At 47.1% G+C, this 18,516-nt stretch overlaps 1 protein-coding gene across 6 annotated transcripts in view; it reads left to right on the top strand.

Moving 5' to 3' along the window:
• SRGAP3 (SLIT-ROBO Rho GTPase activating protein 3) overlaps positions 1-18,516 on the top strand; it is a 246,116-nt gene that overhangs the window by 110,508 nt on the left and 117,092 nt on the right. For all 6 annotated transcript variants that reach the window (XR_008392305.1, XM_037134659.2, XM_037134658.2 and 3 more), the window contains exon 2: positions 11,061-11,253. Coding sequence is in view for 5 of the 6 variants with exons in the window: in XM_037134659.2 (XP_036990554.2) it covers positions 11,061-11,253 (193 nt within the window). In the remaining variant the exon portion in view is untranslated. The remainder of the gene's footprint in view (positions 1-11,060; positions 11,254-18,516) is intronic.

Below are 18,516 nucleotides of genomic sequence, written 5' to 3'. Positions count from 1 at the left end.
GAAATTCAGCATTAATGAATCCTGATCTCTTCCCATTTAAATGCATCTGATCCTTCAGGGACCATTGGGCGCAAAGCTGTGAATATTAATATTGTGTCGAAATTGATCACAGCCCATTTTAGCTCAGAGCTTCTGATAGGAGGAGGTGTGGCCTTGTTCTGACCCTTCTTTGCGTTTCACCAGACATCAGGAATGCAGGGAGGGAACTTCTGACTTCTGTGTGAGAGGGAGTGGCTATGACAAGGGCATGGCACAGGTGCTGTGGGGAAACCCTCTCCCCAACCCAGTCTGCTTTCCTCTTTCTGCTCAGGGGAACTGGTTCAGCAGTCCAACTTGGGTACTCGGGGGGCTGCGGAGCTGGGTCTCTGCTTTTGGAACTGGGTGGAAAGTGGGACTCGCCTGTCTCCCATCTCTTCAGCCACAAATGTGTATCCACTGTTAATTCCCTGGTGTGTTTGGAATCATATCGTCTTCTCTTATTAGAGAAAGATTTTCCTGGTTGACAGATAGCATCAACATTATCATTATTAAATAACTCTTATTTTTTCAAAACACTAGCCTGTATACTGTGCTTCCTTTTGGGGGGAGGGAGCGGTGGTGAGAAGTGGAGGGGGAAATGCAATCATTTCACCCAGCTTCTTCCCAGCATATGTGTCTCCCCACCCACAAGAAAGTTGGAAACAGATGGAATTTGTTTCAGGAAGTGTCAGGAATTGACGTGCTTTGGTTATCTGTGCTAAGCCTGGTCCTTGCTACTCTGAGTAATTACAAGACGGCTGAAGACTGACTGTAAAAACTTGGTTACCTCGGTATGGTATATGTGGCAGGTGCACAGGACCCATTCCTGGCAAGAGGAACAAGATTTGGAGCCCAAAGACTTCTTAATGTTTAGGTGAAATTAGGCAAGTCACTTCACCTCTCTACCTCAGCGTCCTCCTCTGCAAAATGGGATGACAGTGTAGCTCTCTTAAGGCTGTAGCTAATATTCTCTGCTTTGCTTAACAAGGGGACGATTTGCGGAAGCACTCAGTGCCATAATTGTCTGCTTTTATTCCTTCCATTTTGCAGCTGAGAAACCCAAGGCCCAGGGAGGTTATTGACTTGCTGAATATCACCCAGCTAACAAGCTTCAAGGCCAGGCTCTGAACTTATCAGTTTGAGTTCTTGGCATTGCATCATCCAGCTGCCCATTTTTAAAGTCCCCTGCTAGGGCTTATTGCCTCTGGTCCCTAGGTTCAGAGCTAGACCAGGGAAGTGCCTGTCAGGGTCAGACCAGTCGAAATTGGAATCTTGTGATTCAAGCAGGTCCTTTCTTTTATCATGGGCCTCAATTTCCCTGTCTGTAAAATGGTGTAATAACTACCCCCTCCCCACAGTCCTCTGAGGTCAGAAGCAATGAAGGCTTGGTCAAGATTAATAAAGGACAGACTGATGCCATTGGTACGGGTCCTTGGCCTAATGAGGGAGATAATATAAGGTTCTAGGAACTGCGGGCATGTGCGGAGAAGATGTACAGAGCAGCTTGCCCCCAGATACCAGGCTGGCTCCACTCAGCGTGGAGGCAGCAGAGACAGTGGCTGGCATAGCTGGATAGACAGTGGTTGCTGGGTTGCCTGGGAAATGGTGGTGGCAGCTGTGTCTGGCCTGGCAGCTGGTGCCCTCCTGAAAGGCAAGAGGCGTGGAGTCCGGGAGCCCTCAGGGCACAGGGTCCCCAGCAGTCTCTTCATGCATTGGAGGCTGGGAGTAGGGAGGGGATGCATAGCCTTTTGTGTAGGGCCCAGAGAAGAAATGGAACATGGGCCGAGGCTTGCAGGAAGAGGGGGCAAGGAGGAGGGGACCCAGCTCAAGGGGTCGGGGTAGAAATGGTTGCAAGTAATTCAACCATCCTTGTGAGGTTGTGGACTGAGGGCAAGAGATGGGTCTGGGACACACCCAGCATGCTCCGTGCTCACTCGGTGTGGCTACAGTGGCAGCGATGGCTCACTCCTGCTGTTTACCGCTTATCTACTCTGTGCCAGGCATCATGCCAGGTGCTCCATATGCATGCCGTCTCTCTTCTGACAAACCCACCAGGAAGGTATTATTCCCCATATTATAGATGAAAAAACAGACTTAGAGAGCTGAAGTGACTTCTCCAAAGTAGAGAAAACCTGGGTTGGGAGTCCAGGCTGGGCATCCCCAGAGCCTATGAGCATGTGCCACCACTCTGTGAAAGCCATTTGCTGAGGGTTTCCCAGGTGCCTGGCACATTGCACACATTATTAGTAGTCTGAGCCTTGCAGCAACCCTGCAGGATGAGCAGTTAGCTGCCTGTTACAGATGAGAAAACAGCTCAGAGAAAATGACTTGCCCACCCAAACCTTCCCCTGGCAAGACAATAGTTCACCTATGTCAGCAGCTGGAGTCCAGGCTCTGCGGGTCTGTCTGCTCTGCCACACAACTTCCCTCCCCTTCAGGGAGGTGGGTGTTGGACTGGTGGCAATGAGAGTCTCCATTCCTTTGCTGTTCCAAGGGCCTCACAGACCCCATCTTGCTGCTTTTGTTGGAGGGGTTGTGCACAAGTTCTTAGTCATAAAATGTGGGTGTCACCCCTGACTCTCAGGACCTTGTTTTCCATTTGAGGAAAAATGGCCACAAAAAACAATAAGAATAAATGATAATTATAGCTAATGTATTAAGCCTCTAATACTGTGCTGTCCAATATAAGTTTCTGCAGTGATGGAAATATTCTGTGCTATTTAATACAGTAGCCACTAGCCATATGTGCTTTCGAGCGCTTGAAATGTGGCAAGTGAGACTTAATCAAATTTAAATAGCCACACAAGGCTTGTGGCTACTGTGTCGGATGGTGCAGTATTAAAATAGATGTAGCACTGTACTGAGAGCTTTCTCAAATGACCACTTATCACCCTCACAATGATATGAGATAGATTACTATCCTCTCTCCCTTTTACAGAGGAAATTTAATGCCAGGGAAATGAGGAAACAAACTTGCCTGGCTGAACATGTGTCAGGGCCAGGATTTGAACCCCCCACCCCCGGGCAGGTAAACCCAGAGCCTGCTACATTGTGTCACCAAGCCGATGTTTCTCTCCACCATAGGAGGGCTTGAAGTCAAGGCCAGGATGTACTGGGATAGATATGATGACAACCAGGACCAGTGAGAATGGGACCAAGATGACTGGTGGAGTGCAGGGTGGAGTTAGGAGGTAGAGCAGGACTTGATTCCTGGAAGGGGAGGCATTGGGTCCCCCAGGAACAGCATCTTGACGTGGACACTGGATGATCTTGGTTCCTGCCTGCACCTTACTACAGGTTTGAGCCCTGGCTCTGCCACTTTCCGAGTGATCCTGGGCAAGTCACTGTGGCTCCTTGAGTCTCAATGGTTTCGTCTATAAAGTAGGAATGATAATAGTACCAGCTTCATTGGATGTGGTGATAATCAGGCATGACTGTGCATAGATGTGATGAGGCCCTGTCAGCTGTAACCTGCCATACGGTTCATTCTCCTTGGCAGCGCCTGGAATTCTATGGTGGGGAGGTTGTACCAGCTGCCTCTGTGGAGCAGAGGGGCCAAATGCTCATGTGATCCTGATTTTGGGGATAAATATGGACTGTGAAGGTAGGGCCTTGCCATCTCAAGAGATGTCAGAAAAGTTACCTTGTTCTCAGAACAGAGTCTGAGAATTAGAATTGCGTGGGGCCTGGGAAACTGTATTTGAGACTGCTTTTAGGGTCACGCTCTGGCCTCTCTTTCTAACCGTCTGCCGGCTTGGGACAGAGGCCTCTGGGGACAAGTCATTGGCATTCCTAACCGGTCAGACCTGTTAACCAGGGCTGCAGGCTTTGTATCAGGTTTCTGGCTTTGTCTGCCTTTCTTTTTTCTCTTTTTTATTATGGAAAATTTCAAACCTTACAAAAGTAGACAGAATAGTATAGCAAGCCTCCTCCCCATATCCATCACTACAATTACATTTCAACAATGAAGGCCGATCTTGTGTTACCTATAATCCTACTACTCTCCAGCCCCCCACTTCAAGGTTATTTGGAAGACAATCCCCATAGATTTTTTAAGTAAGTCCCTATGACCCTTTCATAAGTTTCTGGTGGGAATCAAATGGCACCATTTCAGAAGCGGGCACTTCAGCAGTCACAAAGTTCTAAGGCTTTTCGATGGCAGGCACTTCTACTTCACACAGGGGATGAACCTGCACTCGTGCAAAACGAAGCTTGTGTGTGGTTACTCATTCCAGAGTTGTTGATGATAGTGAGAGATCATTTTTTTAAAAATTCAGAAAAGAGGACTGGTTAAAAGGTTTTACAGTGGAATGCTATGATGCTGTCAAAAGGAATGAGGAAGTTCTTTATAAAAAGATGTGGACTAATCTCCCGGATGTAGTCTTGAAAGGTAAGGTATAGAACGCTGTGAATGGTATGCTATAATACACATAAAAGAGAAGTGATATACTTGAAGTGTGCCATTATTTCTGGGAGGATGCACATGAACCTGGTGATTTGGTTTCCTTGCATCTGTGGACCCAGTGGTTGGCGGTCAAGGGTAGAAGAGAGGCTATTCTCTTTAATACCCCTTTTTACCTTTTGAGTTTTGTACTAATTAAAAAAATTCCCCGTACTTCCTATCTAAACAGAAAATTCTTTTTTTCCCGTAAACCTAAAACTTCTCTTAAGTATATTAATTAAAAAAAAGATATTTATCCAAATGAATTGAAAGCTTCAGTCCATACAAAAACTCGCACAAAATCTTGCACAAAATATTCAAAATTGCCAAAAATTGGAAGCAACCAACATGTCTTTCAATAGGTGAATGGATACACTGAACATTAGTCCAGACAATGGAATATTATTCAGCATGAACAGAAATGAGCTATCAAGCCATAAAAAGACATGGAGGAACATTAAATGCTCATTCCTAATTAAAAGAAGCCAGCCTAAAAAGACTATATACTGTATGACTCCAGCTGTACCATGTTCTGAAAAAGGCAAGCTCACGGAGGTGGTAGAAGATGAGTAGGTGCCAGGGCTTGGAGGGAGGAGGAAGGGAAGGGCGAACAGGGGTGCACTGGCGTTTCAGGGCAGCAGAAACACACCGTGTGACACCACAGTGCTGCAGTCATGTCATGGATTTGTTTAAACCCTAGGATGCCGGACACAGAGAGGGCCCTCTAATGCAAACTGCAGGCTTCTGTCATTAATATGTACCCATATTGTTCAGCAGTTGTGATAACCACGCCGCACCAATGCAAGATGTTAATAATGCGGAAATGTGCAAGAGACAGAGAAGGGGTGTTTGGGAACTCTGTACATTCTGGTTAATAATTCTGTAAACCTAAAACTGCTCTACAGTGTTTGGGATGTTTGGGAACTCTGTACATTCTGGTTAATATTTCTGTAAACCTAAAACTGCTCTACAAGCAGTCCATTAATTAAAAAATACAATTCCTAATTACCTTGGATCTTCCTGTGCCCTCTGCCCGTGGGAGTGTGGCTGTGAGAGGGGTAGGAGAGTGTGGAAACTCGTTCTCCTGTGATGTGGGTCGCCCTAGGTATTGCCACGAGTGGCAGGATGACACAGGCACAGTGGTCTTTGGTGAGACTGTTGCTTGGAGAGTAAGAGGAGCACTGTGAAGGGTGGACACGCAGGCTATAGATTCTCGAGCTTTGAATGCCAGAGGAGTTTGGCCTTGGTTCTATAGACAGTGGGGAGCCGTGGAGAATTTTATCAGGAGACTGACATGGGGAGAGCTGTGCTTCAGGAGACCTGGGCTGCAGAATTAGTTCTGCCCTTCTCTGGGCCTCATGCCTCTGTCTGTTACCCAGGAGTCTGCACCAGGCCATCAGGAAGGTCATCTTCAGCTCTAAGGTTCTGAGATCAAAGCCTTTCTCCACTTTCCAAGACCTTCCTCCTCCCTGCCCCACCCCTTTTTATTTTTCCACACCCAGTGTTGTGTGCAACTGCCCCCCTGGGGGAAACGTCTGCTAAATGAAGTCTGTGCCTTGGGAGCAGTTCTGTTTTATTTTATTTTTTCACCCCTTTTGTAATTTGCAAGGAGAGAAGCCAAATCTGTGCCTGCCCCAAGGAGGAGCAACTTGCAGGGGGGTTAGCAATAAAGAGATGGGTCATCGAATCCCCTCCGGGTCCCCGGGCACGGGCAGGCTGCGCTGGTGCTCCTGCCAGGGCCCCTTCCCGTTAGAGAGACTTGAGTCTGAGACAGTCAAGCTGCTAGAGGTTCCAGGCATGACCCAGCCTTGAAGGCTCCAGCTGGTTGTGTGAATTGGGGGAGGTTTCTCTGCTCCTTCCAAATCAGCTCCTGTCATCACAGTGTGATTTATGAGCTTTTCCTCTAAAATATGAGAACATTGGCTCCTGGTTGTGTCCTGGAGTGGAGAGAGGCAGTGTCTGCAGCATTTCTAATAAATACTATCTCTTCGGACCACCATCTTGTTACAGAAAATATGCAAGAGGTTGAATACAGATAGATTGTGGCTTTTTTTTAAATAACACAAACCCAGCCTAGTGAGGTGTCAGGGAGGGGGGTCACTGCTCCCATCTGAAGGCTCTGGGCTCGATTTCTCCGTCAGTCGTCACACACCAGCTGCTAAGGACAGAGCTACTTACCTGTGAGCCTCCACGTCTCCATCTGCAGGGAAGAGGTGGGGGACACTCGCAGCTCCCCCTTACAGGGATGCTGCACAGGTTGTGTGAGATAAACGTCTGAAGGGCTCAGCACCAGGCCTGGAAGCGATGATGTGCTCCAGAAGTGCTAGCGATTATTGGGATTATTGTGCGTTTCAAACAGTGGATGGTTTAAAAGTAATTTGGCAAATATTTGGAAAGCACTTTTATAATTATGTATTGATATGGCAGGTCTTGCACTTGGAACGATGGCATCTGAATCCAGTTCAACAAGTAGGTCATGTCATAGAGAAGGCCATGTAGAATTTGCCACAGTTCCTAGAGCAAAATCTGACCTTGGTCAAGTTTCTGATCTTGGCTTACGCAGAGCCTCGGTTTCTTCATCTGTACAAATGGATAATAACAATATTCACACCTTATGTATTCTGTGTGTGTTTGTGTGATATGTGTTGTGTGTGTTGTGTGTTATGTGTGAGGGGGATGTGGTATGTATATGTGAATGTGTGTGATGTGTGGTGTGTATGGTGTATGTGTGATATGTATGTGCATGGTGTGTAGGATATATGAGTATGTGTGGGGTGTGTTTTAAGGTGTGTGTATGTGTGTATGGTGTGTGTGGGTATGTGTGGTGGGTGTGAGTGGGTGTGAGGTATGGTATGTGTGTGTGGGGTGTGTGTGCGTGTTTGTGTTGGAAGAGACTCCCATAATCACAACACTTAATGTCCTTGGGTAAAAGCGCTTGGTAAAGGTAAATAGTAATTTGCTAGACAGATGTTTGTATCCCAATGACCCATATGTGTTGGGAGAATCCACCCTCAGCGCTTAAATTTCCTGTGAGGAGCTAAGGCAGATAAGACACACGTACATGAAAGAATTAAAAAGCAGCACAAAATGATCTGAGAGTAACTGTAAGTTCCACGAGAGTTCAGAGGAGGGTCACAGGGGCCGAGCAGCCCAGACTTCCTGGGAGGAGCAGTGCCTGACATGGGCTCTAAAGCAGCGGTTTTGGTTTTAAGACTTTTTTGCTTGCCTACCCTCTAAATGAACTTCAGGAGAAAAAAGTCTCTTTTGCCTCACACATTTTAACTTGACATCTGAACTGTTCCATTATAAGTTTAAGTAGTTGCAAAGGATATAATGACTGCTGTGTTGTAAATACTGACCTTGTAGAATAAAATTACAATGCTCTTTTGAATGTATCAAATGGAAACTAATATAGCAATTTCTAATTTTGCCTTTTTACTGAAGTATCACTTATGTACAGTAGAATGCACAGACTGTCAGCATGAAGCTCAATTCACTTCTACTGGCGTACCGACCACTCAGCTGGAGGTGGGGTATATGTCCAATATTCCAGAAGGCACCTTTGTGCCCCCTCTCAGTCAATATCCCTTCAAAGGTGACCATTTCTCTGACCTCTAGCATCACCATATCGTAATATATACCACCATGATCAAGTTTTGCATGATTTCCTTTGTCCTGGCTTCTTTTAATCAACATGCTGCCTCTGAGATTCAAGCATGTTGCTGCAGGTACCTGTAGTTCATTTTTTGTTGTTGTATAGTATTCCACTGAATGAATATTTCACATTAAAAAATCTTATTTATTCTTAATAGAAACTTTGGGTTGTGTCTAGCATTTGGCTATAAAGCTACTATGAGTGTTCTTCTCTCTATATATTTCATTAACATAAACATTGATTTCTTTGGGGTATGTATTCATGAGTGCAATTAACAGGTCATAGGATAAATACCATAATATGAGGTATTTTGATATAATATACAGCCATGTAATATAAAAAATAGACCTTTATTGAAGAAGATACAAGAAACATTGTACATAGGACAGTGATACCTCATTCCTCTTCAAAGTAGGCACCTTGGGACTTCACACAGTTCTGCCAGTCACCATCAGGTGCCCCATCGTATTTTCCTAAACCTCACCAGTGGTCTGAAATCTTTTCCCTTTCAAAGGGACTTTAGTTTTGGGAAAGGCAGACGTCTCAGAGCGCCAAATCTGTGCTGTAAGGGGTGGGGCTGAATCACCTGGGAGATTTGATATTTCACCCAAAAACTCTGCATGTGATGTAATGCATGAGCTGGCTCATTGACATGATGAAGCTGCCAATCTCCAGTCACCCATAGCTGTGGCCTTCATAATCATCCGAATAGTTTCCATGGAGGAATGTTCAAGCTTAATGCAAATTTTGATGTAGATTTGTTGCTCTACTTTCTCACTCATTTTGAATGGAATAGCCACACAGTATATGTGCTCAGTCAACAGTGTCTACCACCCCCACTGACGAGTGCGGTGAAGTCATCATGGTTCATGCATGTGCATTCCAGTCCTCTCTCCTTGGTTGCCAGGTTACACTGATGTCCCACAAACTGTTCTTGTTACCGTAACAATGGCTGGACTTTTTCCAGACAGACCTCATACATTGGTACCCACCACCATCCTTCAAAAATTACCTACAGAAGTCAGAAATTTTATGTTGTTTCTTTCTTTACCTTCTTGAACTAATAATTCCCTCCCACTTCCTTAACAGAATTTTATCTCACTATATTTTTATGCTTGAAAAACTTTGTATTGATTACTCTATCATACTTCCTCTTACTCCAACTATGTATATGAATGGAAATGGATGTTTAAAAAATTTCCTTTGAACATAAAACTCTACGTATATTTCTCTTGGATTGATTTATCACACAGCTTATCAAAATAATGTCAATATTTTATAATTCGATAAATAACTGCTGAACGTACAGAGATAGTATGGGAAATACTTCCCGTAATGAGGTGGATAGGTGCACTTCTCATTAGGTGCATAAAGACCACTTGGATATCCTGATAAAATGCAGATTCTGATTCAGAAGGTCTAGGTGGGAGCCTGAGATTATGCATTTTTAATAACCCCACCAGCCATGCCAGTGCTGTTGGTCCATGCATCACATTTTGTGTAGCAAGGGTTTATGGTCCCTAGATTAAAGGAAGATTTGCTAACACCAACATTGTCCATTGTCCGCCTATTTGGCGCCCAAGTATCTTGACATTTAGGGACACTGAATCTTAGATCCTGGATGAGGGAGAAGTTGCTCTTTCTTCTGCTAAGAGGCAGAAGCACTGTCATGCAGAGGGAGCTGGGAAAAGAGAGGGTCATGCCATCGAGACTGAGGCACATTCTCAGGAGGAGCAGGAGAGTGGGGATGGAAACAGGATCTCCAGCTAATAAATCTTCCTGTCTGCCTGCCCCGTGGGGAGTCTTCCTGTACCCCAGCCTAGAGCTGCCCCCTTTGAAGACCACTTCTCTAAAGGATGCTGAGGTAGTGCCAGCCACCATTTCAGGCAGGGCGTCCACTAATGCAGGTGAGAGGAGGCATTTCAAGGACTGGTTTGGATAGTCTTACAGTGCATTGGGGGAAAATCCAGAGAGGGTGAGTTTGGGGCTGGGAGGTAGATGGCCTTGAATTCCATGCTAGGCAGTTGGACTTAACACTCTGGCAGAGGGAGCCGTGGGATGGTTTGAGCAGGACGCTGATGTGAGCAGAGTGCTGTGGGGAGACTGATTTTCGAGCAGAGTGTGGGGTGGCCGGGAAAGAGTTAATGCAGTGACAACACAATGGGCCGGATAATAGGTTGGCTGGGGTTATTGGGATTTGCTGGCTGTGATTTTTATCTCCACCACCCACTCACCCCCAGCTTTTGACCTTTTGCCCTTTTGCCCTGGTTGCACAGACCTGGTTTGCTCCATCAGTGTTTCCTTAAGTGTGGGCTACATTCCTCTAGCGGCACCTGAGCTGTTTGTACGTGGAGCTCAGGATAATTCGGAGTGGAGCACAGGCACGGCCTTAAACAGCACTGACACCCAGGAGTGAACCGGCCCCTCTCAGCCCTTTCTCCCTCTGGACAACATCTTTCTGCAGCACTGCTCTCTCGTTCCCGTTGTCCTTTTGTTGATGAGAGAGCAAGCAGTTTAGGCTTAGCAACAGTCTCTGGAGAGAATTTTACAAATTTTTGTTTTTATTGAGTTAATTTTCTATGTTTCAGCATGTCAAGGGGTCCTGTTTTCCCTCTTCCTGCAGTGACATAAAACCGTACATTTAGAATAAGTTCACCTCAGGAAGAAAAGTGAGCTAATTTATCAGGTGATTCAGAAGAAATAATGCTGGAGGCACGGGGATATGACAGAAGTTGTGGTGGAGATAATGCGGTGGTTCAACTTTGGGAAACTGGGTCAGACCATGTGGCAAAAACGGGCAAGTGCCGAATCCTTGCGCCAATGACTGTAGAGGCTCTGGGTGGTGGGGGGTGGGGGGGAGGCACTGGGTCAGCTGGGCGGGTCCCACCGCGTCTCCACCACCAGCCTGACCTCCTGTTCCTCGCCCTTGCCTCTCCGTGCCTGCAGAGATCCGCACGCAGCTGGTGGAGCAGTTCAAATGCTTGGAGCAACAATCTGAGTCTCGGCTGCAGCTGCTGCAGGACCTCCAGGAGTTTTTCCGTCGGAAAGCGGAGATTGAGCTTGAGTACTCTCGCAGCCTGGAGAAGCTGGCCGAGCGGTTCTCCTCCAAGATCCGCAGCTCCCGGGAGCACCAGTTCAAGTGAGAAGGGGCAAGGGGTCTGGGCGGTGGGAGGCAGTTTGACGGGGTGGCTGGGCGGTTGGCTAGAAAGCTGAAAGGAGGCGAGGATTCAGTGGAGGGAGATGGCTGCCCCTGAGGCCCTGGGTCTGCAGGACACTTCACCTCCAAGCCTCAGTCTTCCTTAGCAGAAAGTGAAGGTAGAAATAGTTTCTCCACATAAAGATACTGTAGGGAATAAATGAGTAACCAGAGAAGGCTGCTTGTCTCAGACAGTAAGTGCTCAATAAATTGTTGTCATTCTTATCTTACTGTGCCAGCCAGCCTCCATTTAGGTCAAGGTGAGACACCCCACCTCCTTTGGGGCATCGTGGCCCAATCCAGTTCTCTTGTATTTTGGGGTCAGCCAGCCCACTTCCGAATTCCAGCACAAGGACCTCAGAATTTTTCCTCCATGGAACTGATGCTCAAAGCATTCCTCTCCCTTGCTCCCCTGGGGGACCTGTGCTGCGGCTCTTGCCCTGCCTTGTTACTTATTTGTGATACACAAAGTCTCTGTGTGCTAATTTCTCACACCCCTAGGGCTGAGTTCCTGGAGGCACCCTCCTCTCAGGTATGTGGAGATTCCATGTGAGTCCTCCAGCTACCAAACCTTCTATGCTCAAAAAGTGGAGGCGGGAGGTACAACCTCACCGGAAAGCGTTCCCCCGCGCTGGGCAGCACCACTCTGCAGACGTTTTCCTCTGCCCCACTCCCCAAACTGTTCCCTTTGTCAGAGCATCTCTCCAGTAAATGGCCCTCAACCCCGGAGACCAGAGACTTGGCTTCAACCCACCTGGCCCGATCCTTTTCCTCTGTGTCCAATGTCTTTCCTCCCTTTCAACATATTTTTAAATTGTGGTAAAATACACATAATATAAAATTTACCATGTTAGCATTTTTAAATGTACAGGTTAGTGACGTAACACACGTCCACACTGCCCTGCACCCAGCAGCACCGACCATCTGACCCCAGAGCTTTCTTCATCTTCCTGAACTGAAGCACTGTACCCATTAAACACTAACGCCCTCTACCCACCCTTCCACTTCTGTCTCTGTGAGTCTGACTGCTCTAGGGACCTCATGTAAGTGCATCACACAGTGTTTGTCTTTTGTGACTGGCTTATTTCACTTAGCATAGTGTCCTCGAGGTTCATCCATGTTGTAGCCTGTGACACATTTCCTTTTAAAGGAGGCAGAATGTCCCATTTATGTACAGACCACATTTTGTTTATTCAGTCATCTATCGATGGACACAAGGGTTGCTTCCACCTTCCCCTGTAATTTTGCATTCCGCTCTGGCCAGGGAGCATGCTTCCTTTAAACTCCCCTGCACATCTTTCTCAGCCTGGGCAACGGCATTGGAACACTCGCTTTGTGCCTCCTTCTCTTGACACTTGGGAATAAGCAATTGCTTTATTAAAGGGCAAAAATTCATTGCTCCGTTGCAAATATCATGCTTGTTTTCCTACCCAGCTGCATCTCTTTGAACTTTCACTGCAAAAGGAATCTCCCATTCATAATGTCCGCCCAGGCACTGTCTGGGTCCTTCCACATACATCATCTCATTTTTTCTGGTAGATGTTTTGGAGAAATTTTGTGGGCTTTTTTTTTCAAGTACTAAAAGTAAAATGCTCATTGTATACACTTTAGAAAGTACAGAAAAGTAGGGCAAAAAAGATCTCACGGTCCTGCCACTCAGAAGCAACCACTGCTCACGTTTTGGTGCCTTTTCCTGCCTATCTTTTAATAATAACAGCAACAATAATTTATCGAGGGTGTTAACTGAGCACTTGCTTTGTGCCAGGTATGCATCACTACTCCATCTTAAAGAAGACAGTGAAATTCTGAGAAAGCAGGTTGACTGAACATGCCTGTGAACCAGTCACTGGAGACAGACTTGAACTGTCAGTCTGGTTCTGCCTCCTCGGCCTGGATGTAGCCGTGGAGTCGGAACATTCCCCTGAAACCACAGATGCAGACACACGCTCGGAAATCTGGTTCTCGGGCTGAGCTCTCACTGGAGCCATCCAGGGCTGTGTGGCTGGGCTGGAGCATCAGCCCCTGCCCCCTCCTTCCTCTTGGTTTGGAATCAGCTCCCTTCCTGTTCTCAGTGTGAACATGGAAGCGAGGGAGAAGGCGGGGGTCCCTTGTTCCCTGGTATTGCCTGTAATGAGCTCAGCCAGCCCTCATGGGTTCATTAACCAAAGCCACCAGACGGAACAGGAGCCCCAGCTGGCAGTTAGGCCTAGCAGGCTGCTTGACACGGTATGAAAGTCTAATTAGGGAGTGGGCCAGGCCAGTGCAGCTGGAGTGGGCCCTCTGCACGATGCTAATGTGGCGGCAGAGCCCCCAGTGGCTTTTGGAAGCAGGAGTTGCTAGAGGATGTCTGGACTTGCCCTTTAACCCCAGCACTGACCCTTGGCTGCCTCTTCTTTGGAGCTCAGCCCACAGGATCTTCATCCTGGTTGTCCAGAGAAGCCTTGTCCTGCTCTCTTACAGATATTTCATTTAAGAGTATCTGTCTGTCTTCTAGGTGACCTCTTAGGGCCTCAAGGGCAGGGTCCAGGGTCTTGTCATTTTATTCCCACTGCAGTCAGCCTCATGCTGGGCAGTGATGGGGTGTTTGCCAGTGAGTGGGAGGCAGAGAGGGAGGGGATTTGCTCAGTCTGTAAAGTTCACTCTGGCTGAGAGATTTGGTTCAGAGAAGAAACTGATTTGTTCAAGACCTCACAGCAAATTAGTGGCAGAACTGGGATGGGAATCATCTTAGTCTATTCCGCTGCTGTAACAGAGCACCACAGACTGCGGGGCTGATAAGCAGAGATCTATTTCTCACAGTTCTGGAGGTTAGAAGTCTGAGATCAGGGTGCCAGCTCAGTCAGGTTCTGGTGAGAGCCATTTTGCAGCTTGTAAGCTGCTAATTCTCCTTGCATTCTGATGTGGCAGAGCAGCGAGAGGAAGACTCATATGAGGGCACTAATCCCATTCGTGGGGTCTCTACCCTCATGATGTCATCTAATCCTAATTACCTCCAGAGGCCCGACCTCCTGATACCATCAGGTTGGGGGCACTGTTTTAACATGGCTTTTGGGGAGCACGCACATTCAGTCCATAATGGAAACACAGGTCTCTTGACTCTAAGTCCAGTGTTCCTCCTCGTGCTGTGGGCCCAGCTGCTCCCTACCCACCTAGACAATAAAAAAATGTACAGTTGCCCGGGAGGTGCTGTGTCCAGGGCTAGACTTACCTGGTCTGAATTCTGGGTGGCACTCGGATTCGAAGAAAGTCTCAAACTATGGTTCTGAGGGTTTACCTGGGGCAGATTGAATATTGAGAGAACAGTACCATTACATATTTCTTTTCTACCATCACATATTTCTGTTCTAATCACACCTTTTTCAAAGCACTCTCATCTTTGCTCTCTTGTAATCCTTATGGTAAGCCAGGGACATAGAGAGGAGCTAGGGGTTTTATCTCAAGCCAGTTGAGTGCCCGACAAACCGAGTGGCTTATTTTACAAAGAACCCGCAGCAAGCTGTTGCGCGGGGAAGCTCAGGGTTCCTGAATTCCAGCTCCGGCTCCCGTCCCCAGGAAGCCATGTCAGTCATTTATTTATTTGGAATGTAGGTAATGAGGACATCTTATTTTCTTGGACTGTTCTCTGTGCTGAAAACACAAAGATGAACAAAGCACAGACCCTGCTCTTAGATACTCTCTTCCGGGAGACGGAGCACAGGGCTTGGGGCATGCCCGCGGTTGGTGTGGTTGGGACCAGCACCCAGTCCCGACAACTCCACTCTTTGAGCCCTGCACCTGCTTGCTCTCCAGGTCAGGGTTTGGATGTCATGTTCTCTGGAAAGCTATCTTAAGTCTGACCTGGTGCTTCATCTGTGTGCCCATACTATCCTGTACCTGCTGATTTACTTAGGCAGCTAATGTTTACTGAGCCCCTGCCACATGCCAGGCCCTGTGTTACAGCGGTGAACAAGACAGACTTGGTTCCTGCCACGGTGGAATTTAGCATCTAGTAGAAAAGAGAAATGAAGAATCAAACAATTAAAAAAAAAAAAGAAAAAAGATGATGTACCATCAAGTGATTGCTAGAATAGAAGTAAATATAATACACTGTGTTCTGGTTATCTATTTTATGTAACCACAGTTCCCCCCAAACTTAAAGAGTCTCATGATTCAGGGTCAGGAATTTGGACAGGGCTCAGGTGGGCGATTTTATGCTTTATGTGGCATGAACTGGGATCACTTAGTGATATTCAGCTGGTGGCTGGGTTGCACTGGAAGGCCCAAGATGGCTTCACATGTATACTTGCTGCTTTGGTGGGGATGGCTGGAAGGCTGGCCAGGCTGAGCTGCCTCCTTCTACAGGTGGTGTCAGAGCCTCTCTGTCTGGTGTCGAGTTCTGAGTCAGGTGCTGGACTCCAGACATGGTATCTCAGGACCCTGAGAGAGCAGCGGGGACGCTGAAGTCCTCTTTAAGGCGAGGCCTGGAATGGGCATAGCATCACTCTCAGCGCTGGCTCAGCATCAGGGAAACAGGAAACAAAGCCCTCCTCTAGCTGGAGGACTGTCAAAGGCTTTGTACCCGTCTTTAATCCTCCACACTGAGCCAGAGTGGCAGACAGGGAAGGCTTCTGGAGGCAGTAGCATTTAAGCAGAGACTTGAGGGATGAGAAGGAATAGCCATGGGACAATGTGAGGCAGAGAGGGGCCAGTGGGGCTGAAAATGGTTCTGAGGGCAGAGTGGGAAGTCACTGAGGCATCCTAAGTAGGGAATAGCACGATCCTTTTTCTGTTTTTGAAAGGTCACCCTGGATTGGAGGGGGCAAGAGTGGAGCTGAGACCAGCGAGGTGGGTGGGAGTATTGCTGTCCAGGCAGCTGGCAGTGACCGCCTGGGTGGCAGCAGACCGATGTTGGGAGATCTTTCAGAGGAAGAATTGGGGAAAAGAGGGACCAAGGAAGTCTCTCATTTCTAAGTTGAGTACTGGAAGGACTTGAGGACAAGGGTGAGGCAAAAGCCGCCGTCCCATTTTATAATCGCCTTTTTTCTTGTCTGTCCCCCTTTTGATGATCACTGGTCTGCACACTTTGAAGTGGCAGAAAGAGAAACTGTTGGCCCAGGTTTGGCATATGGTTGACACTCACTAAATGTTTGTAAATTAGTCAATAAAGGTCAAGTGATCATTAGAGTTGCTCTGGGGTGGGGGTGGGGAGGCAGGGAAAAGGACAGTTACCTTCTGGCTGCCTCCGGAGATTGGTGAGTCCATCTGGGCTGAGGGCCACCCACTCCTCTACCTGGAGCCCAGCTCAGTGTGGCTGGGAGGACAGAGTGTGGATTCCCGGACTGGGGCGTTGGGACCACAGAGGCTGGAGCACTAGTGGGGGTTTTCGGTTTTTTTTAAAGAGCCTCTTTTCTGGGTTTTGAGTGCTTTTTTATGCGGAGTTTTGGGCCCCGTTTTTTTCATCTCACAAAACGTGGTCCTGACCAGCATCATTGGCATCATGGGGATCTTGTCAGAAGTGCAAAACCTGCCCTGCCCCACCCCCCAGACCTGATGGGGTGGGGCCCAGCAACCTGTATTATAACAAGTCCTCCAGGGTATTCTGGTGACCATTGATGTTTAAGAGTCACCAAGTGTAATGATTTTCTAGATGATAAATTATTTATAACTCACTTTCAGGCCGTGCTGGCCTCCCTGACCCCTCCTCCTCTCCAGTGTAAAATCCATATTCCACTGCCCTTTCCCAGCTGGGCCAGGCCTGATCTTGGCTTGTCCCTTTCAAGGCGTGGAGCTGGGAGCCCTTCCTGAGCAGGAGTGTGGTATGGAGGGACACACAGGGGGAATAAGGCTTTTTCTCTTTCCAGAGCAGTGTTTTCTAAAACTCCAGTACTTTAAGATGCCTGGAAGAGGGAGGGAGGGAATGAGTGAAGTCGGGAACAGCTGCCCACTCTGTACATTAGGATATGGAAGGCTCTCAGAAGTTTTGCAGTAAATAAACCTGTTGACCTCTTTCTGAATGCTATTTGACCACACAAGTCTCTCTCACCCACAGTATCGATTAATATTTCCCCAAACTATCACTCCTTGTTTGAAAAGATCTGTTCTAGACAAAGGCCGGTTCCCTCTGGAGTCCGCATGCAAACAGTACACTATAGCTGAGGTGACAGAGCCCCTTCTATGCTGACCCCTCAGCTTCGATACCACTCAGCTTCCACAGGACATTCCTGATAAAAATGCTCTCTCTAGAAGTGTTGGTTGTTGCTAGTTGGACAGTTTTTTTTTTTTTTTTTTTTTAAGAAAAGCACATCAGGGAATTCTATTCAAATATGTTTAAAATAAAGGAAGTCAGAATTTGGAAAGAGTTGGGAGGTGCTTTGCTAGTTAATGAGTAATGCTTAATATTCCCTGCAAAGGAGGTTTGGAGCATCTCTCAGCTTTACAGAGCAGTTGGGAGGCAGGATTCCAGTGAGCCACTAATTTGAGTGCCAAGAAAGTGCTTTTGCGGGTGATAAAGCATCACAGAATTTTTTCACAGAGGTAGCATTTCACTAAAAGATGCTATAATTTAGACTTAGCCCTTCAGGTGAATACTAAGCAGAGAAGCACTTTTGTAGCTGGTAAATTGAACCTATAAATGTGCAAAGTATTCAGGATGAAAAGGTTTGCTCAGAACGAGGTGGGGATAATGGAGCAGGCCCTCTAGGTGGGGCTCATGTCTTTATTCATAGCTACTACTAAACTACTGATGACTGTCACACAAGTGACAGCTTTCTAGAGCTGCTGTTATCCCAGTATGGTCTGCAGCACAGATCCTTCTCGATCGCTCAGCGTCTGTGCCGTGCGGGTGTGGGGTTTCTCAAACACCTCCACATCCACATTACCACACGACAGTGGCTCTACTAGATGTTTTTTCATGCACTGTCTCATTTAACCTTCATGGTAAATGTTGTAAGCAGGTACTATCTCTGTCTTTCTAGCTGGAAGCATTGAGTAATTTGTTCAGAGGGACACAACTAGATTAGATTAAGTAGCAGAGCTAAGATTCTAATCTAGGGTCATCTGACTCCAAAATGCAAAACTGCTTGTAGCTGCACAACTTTGGGAATGTCCTCTCACCTCTCTGAGCTGGCCTAGTGTTTCCTGAGAGTCATCTACCAGTCCATACCACATTGTTCTTACATGGGCATCAGGGGTGTCCTCCTCTCCTACTGGTTAGCCCCTGTTCATCCA

This window comes from Artibeus jamaicensis, unplaced genomic scaffold, assembly GCF_021234435.1.
Source record: "Artibeus jamaicensis isolate MK-2021 breed Jamaican fruit bat unplaced genomic scaffold, CSHL_Jam_final contig_519, whole genome shotgun sequence".
Classification (NCBI taxonomy): domain Eukaryota; kingdom Metazoa; phylum Chordata; class Mammalia; order Chiroptera; family Phyllostomidae; genus Artibeus; species Artibeus jamaicensis.
The sequence above is the reverse complement of the archived record's forward strand: the minus strand, read 5'-3'. Positions and strand labels throughout refer to the sequence as shown.